Raw genomic sequence first — 9,422 nt, forward strand, 5'->3', positions numbered from 1 at the left:
AAATATTTGGTTTTTAATTGGCTTTTATAGGGGAAATGTTTTATATTGTTTTAACATGCTGTGAGCCGCCCTGAGTCCCATGGGGAGAAGGGCGGCATATAAGTTAAATAATAATAATAATAATAATAATAATAATAATAATAATAATAATAATAATAATAATAATAATAATAATAATAATAATAATAATAATAATAATGTCAATTTACCTGTGGGACAATCAGATTGCTGAAACCTATTTTGGATGCACCTCTACAAACTGTAAGTCATTGTTTAGGATTCCCAGAATAAAGCAATATTTCCTGTTTGTTCCTCTGAGTTATCTATCTGTTCCAGACTGAAATTGAGCAAGTTTCCTGTCTAGAACAGAATATCAGTCATTATTCAGTTGTTTCCTTTGGTTGATGGGGCACTTTTCTACAGCTCTTTATTGCTGAAGAATGCAGAACAATCCCAAGATTTCCTTTCCTGTTCATCTATTTCTTTTAAAACAATTTTAAAAGAATTTCTGCATTCATTTTAATGAGAGTTCAAAACATTATTTACATGCTGTTTTTTCCCCAGTATGGAAAACGAAAATACAATACAACTTGTGAAAAGCATTTCCTACTACAGAAACATACCTAGTATTTCCTTTATTATCTCTAGTTTTAATGTAATTATTTAGGAAGCAGTATCTGAATTATTTCCTGTAAATACACTAGTAGACTTATGGCTTTTTTCTCTTAACAATTTGCCACTTGCCTTATAAATTTGTAAATCTATAAATTTTAAAGACTTATGAGCCATAAAAGCAGATTCAAAAAATGGATTTAGTATGTCTTGGAAAAATTTATCTCTTTAAGAATTTTCAGATCTCCTAGATTTCTTTCAAAATATTTCCAACCTAACTTTAACATAATAAAACAATATCAGTTTCTAGGACTGGTCTTGACAGCCAGATTTACATGAAAAGGAAGAATCAGAAGTTCTGGGAGAATATATTGCTGAAAGAATAAAATATCAAAATTCAGTGTCAAGGACTAATTGGGATAAGAGAGAAAAGGAAAATCAAGGGATGGGGAAGGAAACAAATTGGCTGAAAATTTGAACAAGCTATTTCTATATTGCAGTGTTTTGTTGCAAGGCCTACTTGAATGTGATTAGTGACTGCAAGCACAGAGAAGACAATAAAACGTACACCAAAATGAATCTGTCCATCCTTCTTCCTCTGCAGACCAGATTAGGACAATGCCCTATTCCCTTTAAAAAGTAAGGAGGCAGAAATAATTACTAAATGCCAGGGAGCTTTGTCTGAGATCTGCTGCCTGTTTTCCCAGCATGATGCCCATTTATTCTATGTAGCAAAAAATATTGTCTGTTGTAGAAATAACGATTGTCAAGCTTATTAATATTCCAGACAATTTGGCCAAGACTTTTCCTTCCTTCTGCAAGAATCCAAAATGCAACACATGTATTACAGTTGGATTGCATTCCAGTTATTATTGCATCTATCCAGATGAGGATTTCATTGTGCAATTGCCCTTGCCTCAGTCATGACATTTTATAGGTGGTTTAGACTCTAGACAACATGGCCTTGTGCTTGTCACTTTCTTACATGTGGCCATCATTTTTTCCACCTTTCTTCTAATTATAGAATAATAATTTAGGATATCTAACATTGCCATGTAAAATTCATTTCAAATAGCCAGAGATTGGTAATGCCAGGAGACCTTTATCTTAAAGCATTTTAGGATACATTCTTACAATATGCTAAGTCAGTTTACGGCTTGCCTTGTCATATCAGCTAAATCTGAAAGATAGTTGTTAAAACTGTAGAGCCTTCTGAAATCTTAATTTCTTTTAGCCATGATTCAGCCTGTGTGTGACAGCTAGTGCAATTAACCAATAATTACCTTTCCTCCTGGCCTCTAGAAATAAAGGAGAAATAGTGGTAAGCCATTCCCCAGTGCTTACTAATCTGGTTTCTTTCTCACAAAGAGCAGCTGAGATGGGTGTTGTCCATTTGGAAAATAAGATGCCCATAAAAGAATTAGCCTAGTGTCTCCCATATGAATCAGATCAAGAACAAGTGTACTTTTATTCCATATAGAAAAGAAAAACTGAAAATAAGATCTGGCCAGCCACTGCAAGTGTCACCAGAAAGGGAGGATTTGCACATCATTGATGGCCATGTTTTGCTGTGGGCCTCTGGGCCATCCAACCTGCCTGCAAACCTCAAGCTACAAAATAGCCAACTAACACAGGGATGTGTGCAAATCCAATTGGTGCATTGTGCAAGTCCATAAAACTCAGCTAATTGGGAAAACATTGATTAACCATTGTTAGCATTAGCTTATTCTGCATCTGCAGGCTGTGGCAAAGTCCATTGCTCACTGTCAACGCTAAATGTAGTTTAGCATTTCTTTCCATACCTCATAACAGCAAATATATCAATTTAATTCTCAAAAGACCTTGCTACACTCAAATAACAAAGATGCATTTAGGGAACCCTCAGGCTCCTATGTTATCCTTTTTCTAATCTCCTTTATCATCACAGCAAGCAGCAGATCGATGATCGAGGAATATCAGAAACAATTATTTCTGTGATATATTTACTACAGAATCTCAAATCAATTTCAGTGTTGTGTATTATCTAATTTTCCTAAGGGAAAAATTATTTATACTAAACTCAAAAATACTGTATATGGTTTGGCTTACCATGTAAAAAAACCTTCTGTCTCTGCTCCATTACAGTTCTCCATCATATTTTTAGATGGGTTCTTTTATACTCATTTTTTAAAAACTAAAATACAAGTTTGGTATTAGGAACAGATTATCTGGGATGTAGGCTAACAGAACAGAATAACAGAGTTGAGAGGGACCTTCGAGATTTTGTAATCCAGCCGCGTTCTCAAGCAGGAAAATTTACCATTTCAGACAAGTGGCTGTCCAGCCTCTTTTTAAAAGCCACGAATGGCAGAACACCCACAACATCTGAAGACAAGCCATTCCACTGGTTAATTGTTCTCACTGTTAGGAAATTTCTCCTTAGTTCTAGTCTGGAAGTCTCCTTGATTAGTTTCCATCCATTGGTGCTTTGAAAATAGGTTGATCCTTGAATGGTAAAACTAGAGTTTTCTGTATCTCTTTGCTGCCACCTACCACTCATCTAGAGTTTTGCAGCCTATGGCAGCTCTGCACTGGGGGCTTATTCTCACATTCTTTCAACTGCAGCATGAAGGTACACCACTAAACATTTTTTAAAAATATGTCTACATACCATTGCTTTTGTCTTGTCCCACTTCAACACAGGGATGGGCCTAAATTCATCTTCAGCTAATCTTGGCTTTGTATTTTCTTCTGACACAAGGCTGCCCACATAAATAATCCTTGACCACCAGACCATGTCATCACCACAGGATGCTGTGAACATGCCAAGGTTGTTTTTCCTGCAGGTTAGTGATGCATCACAGCCAGTTGCTTCCATCAATCATTTGTCCTTAACTTGTCCCGCATGAGAACCAGAAGATCTAGACTAGGGGATGGCATGTTAAGATGCAGTGGTATCTTATTGGCCACCCATCTTACCACTGTCTGTGATAAAATGGGCTGCCAATAAATTTAATAAATAATTAAACATGGCTGTGAGGAGTAGCCTTTACCCCTTTATAAAAAATAAACTCTGTTAAGAACTCAGTAAATTATAGTTACATTTGCTTTCAATATAACTTCCCACCTGGCAGTTTGAAAGCATGCAAATGCAAGTGGATTAATAGGTACCACTGGTGGGAAGATAACAGGGCTCCATGCACCTTTTGTGTACGGTCATGCTGGCCACATGAAGTCATCTTCGGATAATGCTGGCTCCCTCAGCCAAGAAACAGAGAGGAGCTCTGTGCCCTAGAGTTGGACACGAGTTATAGGAAACCTTTACCTTTTTGCTTTCACCAAGTATAGTTATACTGACCTCATTTGCTACTTTTAGGCCACCCAATTTCACCAATCTAAATTAGAAGTTTATAATTTCCTCTTCACAATCATGCCAAGGATGAAGGAAAGGAGGAACTCAAAGACCCAAATCTGTTCCATTCATCCTCATTTCCAGAGTCAAATGGTGATTTAGACTAGATTAAATCTAAACTATCCCCCAGATGTTATTTACTATATGCGTGATAAGAACAACGTGTAGTAAAAATTAGGCATATAAGAGAGGGAACCTATAAAACAACCCACTGAAAACTATTAAGCTCAGAGCTTTCTGAAAAGTGTCTTCTTCACTGGACAATCCATCCAAATATACAGACTATTTTGTAGCGTATCTGAGATGATAAGATTAACATTAGGATTATGCAGCACTTTAGATCAGAAGGGGGAAAAGTGCTTCAAAGCATACATAGTGCACATATTGCCTGTTAGCAGCTGCTTAAACTTGCCACAGTTTTCCTTTTGCGGTTGTGCTGCAATGAGGGGTTACGGAGGTGGTTGTATGATTCCAGAAAAAGATATGATTGCTTTCATAAATTGATGTACTATGTGACTCTTCCTACATACTCCAATAAACTCTCTGTGTTTGAATGTAGAGCTCCGTAGCCTTGTAGATAGGCATGGTTTGGAGGATGCAAACCTGAAATCCCACATAACAAAAAGGCAGCAGGATAAAGACTGGTCCTGCATTTAACAGGATGCATTTAATTGGATGCATTTAACGTTAATTTGACGCAACTAATACTTTGACTGACGCAACTAATACTTTGACTGAAAAGTTTCTAGTTACCTTAATTTCATGATGTCTACATACATACAAAAACACATATGTCTAGGAAATAAATTAGGTTGCCAAAGATTTCAGAACGTACTATATGAAATTTGGCAGCAAAAATCATTAAGGAATTTTTCTTTATTTTCTTTTGAAAAGAGAGTTGTAATGGAAATATGAAGCCCCTGAAAGGTAAAATACTCCCTTCTCCATCCTTAACTACACCCTCAGTTCTAATTTAGAAGAACACGCACACACACTAACATCACAGCAAAATGGATTAATATTAGTAATATATTTTAGACCATTTTGGAGAGTATAGAGGTGGTGAAAGGCAGAAATGAGAGGTATTTTCCTGTTGCTGTTCTATCACTCTCCAAAGCCATGAAAAAGAATCTGAATTTTTTCGTTGCAATACCATCCCATTACCAGAAAAAATCCCTATAGCCTTTGAACAGGTTGTTAGGCTGAGTTGTGCCCTTCACACCATTACAAGTTGCCACTCCAGTCAAGTCAGCTTCATTAATATTTTAATGTTCTGATCCAATTTAATTTAATATTCCATGGGATTGTTCCCTTCTCTTATAAGTGAAACAAAATTTTAAAATCTTGCTATTTTTTAAATACAAGATCAAACTCTTTACAAATTTCCCAAACTGGCACTTCCAGATACAGTATATCCAATTATAAATTTTAGTCCCAATCAGCAATATCATTAGTAGATAGTTTGTAACATATCTAGGAGTGTCATATTGGTATGTCCAACCTTTGTTTTGTGTCAGTCTTGTTCTACCAAATAGGCTGAAATGCCACATCTTCTTCTTACTGTACAAATCTCCCTTAATATCCTGCTCAGTAGAGAATAGTAGCATGAGAGAGGACCTTTGGAGACTGTGTAGAATCCCTGTCAGTTAAATAGTTGTGAGAGAGATTGAAGCTTTTCAAGTTCTGAAGAGAAACCACCAAAATAGTTTTCCTATTTCAAGGGTAAGATTGATGACAGGTCTTAGTTAACTGCAAAGAAAATAGCTGCTCATGAAATGTCTTCCTGTAGGTGATAAAAATCCTCATGAAATCCAGTCCTTCTTAAACACTGTCTGTTGATGATTCTGTACATCATCAGTGTAAAGCAATCATTAAATTTTACTAACACTGATTTGCAAAGAAAAGCAGACTTAGATTTTCAAAACTACATCTGATTTTAGTTTATTTGACTCTGCCTGGGAACAAATCTATACCAATAAATGCATGCATTGCCATGTTCTTAACATGTAAATCAAACTGTTTAGAAAATCAAGTTAAAGGAAATAGATTTGTGTTTAAAGAGACATACAGGGATATCTTTTGAAACATTGATAGGAGGAAGGTAGAAGGGTTGTAAAATTTCTCAGGCATGATCTACATTTGCCCAAGATGAAAATATAGCAATTAGATGAGAACACTAGTCCACAATTGACCTTGTACCTATCAGAGTAATATTCCTCTCCAGACATTATTTATTGGGATATCCAGACTCATCAGAGGGTTGTTATAGGCAAAAATGACTAAGAAGACAGGCCACAGAACAGAGATTTCCCACCGGCACACCATCTTATTTAATTAGTCAGTGGCTTAAAAGAAAACGTAGAATCTTTGGAATTGCCCTTGGGCTAAAGCAGAAATAGGAGCCAAGTCCAGTTTTCTTTATTCTACCCATCCCCGTTTTAAAGCATAGATTAGATATGCTTCCGGCTTGTTTTATAGCACATGATTTATGAACTTAGATAAGGAGTACAGTGAAAGCACATTAAGCTTCAGCTTAATAACTGGGGATACCCCCAAAAGAAAGGGGGAAAGCAGATGTAGAAGATGTAGACAAAATTGTCATTCTCGAATTCCTCCCAGAGTGATAAGGGAGACCTCCCAGAGTGAAATACTCTACCCAAACTCTAGTGAGTGAATGTGTGTGTAAATATTTCCATGTATTTCAAGGTTGAATGGAGGCACTGAAAAACAATTCAGAGATTAAACTCTTGGGAAGAAAGCATCACTATACCATATAAGCTTATGAGAAGACCAAGAAGGAAAAGATATTTATCATGAATGCTTGACATACAAAATTCTACAAATAAGGAATGTGAAAACCTGCATCCTGACACCACCGGCAGACAGTTTCCTGTTCCCTAACCAGGCTGAGAAGGGATCTCTTAAGTCAAGGATCCCCAGCTCCACTCACTACATCCCCCCCCCCCCGCTTTGGGGCAAGGCTGAGAGCTTGGAAGTGGGTTGGGCAAAAAGTCACTGTTGCAGCAGGGCTTCAACTGGATTTGTATTTCAAAAGGCTTCTGAATCCCTTTTTAGGATAAGCCCCACCCACCTTCAATTCAGTGGCTGAGATGAGGAATGAGGTAAGTCTTCTCTACTCAACACCCCTAGGGGCCCCAAGCACCTTCAAAGGACTAAGCTTGAGGCCAAGGAAAGCCAGGACAAAACCCCATCCCCTTGAGAGAGCAAAGTGTCCTGGTGATCATCAATGGTTGCAAAAATATCTAAAGTCCTGCGTCTCATAATAGCCACTGTCCACTCCCCAGCCTTTAAGGGGAGAGGTCCTAGAATTCGCTCTTCTGAATCTGTTCCCTCACTTCTGGATGGCACTATCTTAGCACAGAGAAAGCCAAGACATCTCATGGTCTTAGCAAGCAGGTCCACACCCACTTTTCTGCCAGTTACAGGGAAAAGATACTTTTATCCCTCGCTCCACGTCTTGATCCACAGGGTAGGACCTTTAGCCAGCTTCATGCATTTTTTTTCTTCGCAACTCACATTTAGGATTTGTGCCTCCCCCTCCCCCTCCCCCTCGTTAGACCCTCAAGTCTGCGTCTTCCAAATAGTACAGGCCTTTTCCCGACCACCTCGAAGTACCCCACCCATTTTCTTGCACCCAAATATCGGGATAGCAGCTACGCCCACCATCCATTTTTCTGCCTCCCAGTCACTTCCGATTACGATGGGCAGCCCGTTATTCGCCGCCGCGGAGCAAAAAATGCTGCCAGCCACTCCCCGCATCTGAATCCTCCAGACGGGCTGGCCATGGCGTGGTGGCCTCCGTCCGTTGTGCCGCCGAAAGCTCTTTACCCACCTTTGGGCTGGAGACGCCCTCGCCCACGGCCAGGACGATTCCCGCCGCCTCCATGCCAGGGCTAACGGGCGGCGAGGGAAGCCTCTCGTAGAGTCCTTGGCGAGCCAGCAGGTCAGCAAAGTTGAGCCCGCAGGCCCGGACCTGCACGCAGACTTGGCCAGCGCCCGGACTGGGTTCCGCTTGAGGCAGCTGCCGAATCTGCACCTTCACCTTCTCGTAACCACCAAAGCCGGTGAGCACCAATGCCCTGTATTGGCGTCCAGCAGCAGCGGTACTGGTAGAAACGGCAGGCGCCTCCTCCGACGTCTCTCCAGCAGCCTTTCCCTCCCCGTCAGTCGCTGTTGCCTGGGCCACTGCTTCTTCGTTCCGCTGCTGGTCTGCGGGAGGAGCAGCAGTGCTCGTTTGAGGGACTCCTGCATCATCCCCGATAGCTTCTTCCCCGGACATGGCACCTTCTTGAGTACTAGCAGCTGTGGTGTGCCTACACTAGGAAGAGGAGGAGAAGGAGAAGGCGCGGCTGACCAGATGCGCTAAACAGCTGTAGGCCGCCTGCAAAACCCGGAGCTGGATCTAACTTATAGTATGCTGAGTTGAAAAACGCGGAATGGAAAGCAGACTAGATGGCTCCACCTAGAAAGACCTGCCCGCCTGACTTTTCGTCAGTCGATCCAATACGCCCATTCTCTCCTTGTTCAAGAAGAGAGGCGGAGAATAGAGTACGGCTGGGTGTGCCCAGCAGAAACAAAGTGAAGCACATGCTTGTTTTTTCTATAGTCCCCCTGAGCATATTAGAGTTATTCCCAAGTAAAATCGCACATAGCATCGCATTTGTACAACCAGATTTAATGCGTATGTTTTTGGAACGAGACCCTTCGTGTTGAATGAGTCTAACTTCTAAGCAAATACGCATAAAATGGCAACCCTCCTTTATGCATTTCTTCTGAGCTCAGTTTATTCTCCCAAGGAAGCATGCATAGCATCCTCTCTGAGCTTGCTTGTTTTCTTGCAGACATTTCATTATCCTAACTAGGTAACATCATCAATGCTAGTAAGGAGGGCTGTTTGCTGTCAGTTTATAATCTGGTGTCTTGCCTGTCTGGGTGGGTGAGGGCCGTCTTAGGGATTCTTTGGTTGGGCTGTTTGCTAATGGCTCTTTGGCAGTTTCTTGATTGTATTGCTTACTTGACTGCTGGTCTGAAGTTCACCTTGGAACTAATCTATGCTGATCTGAGTGCTAATTGCTGGGTGGAGAGGTGCTGGAGTCTTTTCCTCTTTTGGGATGGTTGTGTGTGAAGAATCCAGAGAAAGAAATATTTTGGGAAATATTAAAAAGGCAGAATATATTTTCCCAAAGGAATAATGGAGAAGATCTTTTAAAAAAAGACAAAAACAAGCCCCCAGAAATCAGCCCAGCCCTAGGCAGTAGCCAGCTTTTAGAAATGCAAATTCAATAATCCTTTCAGAAAGGTTGGAGCCTTCCAGCTAGAAACTGAAGAGGTTAGGAAGACAAAGACCCCTAAAATCTACATACCCCACCCAAAGTCTAAGACAGGACATAATAGGATT

General features: G+C 40.1%; 1 protein-coding gene across 1 annotated transcript in view; it reads right to left on the reverse strand.

The window, feature by feature from the left end:
* The window catches only part of VAT1 (vesicle amine transport 1), a 27,256-nt gene extending 18,953 nt beyond the window's left edge, over positions 1-8,303 (reverse strand). The window contains exon 1 of the mRNA XM_015814195.2: positions 7,857-8,303. Within this exon, the coding sequence (XP_015669681.1) occupies positions 7,857-8,303 (447 nt within the window). The remainder of the gene's footprint in view (positions 1-7,856) is intronic.
* Between the last annotated feature and the right edge of the window lie 1,119 nt (positions 8,304-9,422).

Source organism: Protobothrops mucrosquamatus, unplaced genomic scaffold, assembly GCF_001527695.2.
Source record: "Protobothrops mucrosquamatus isolate PMUCROS unplaced genomic scaffold, P.Mucros_1.0 scaffold227, whole genome shotgun sequence".
Classification (NCBI taxonomy): domain Eukaryota; kingdom Metazoa; phylum Chordata; class Lepidosauria; order Squamata; family Viperidae; genus Protobothrops; species Protobothrops mucrosquamatus.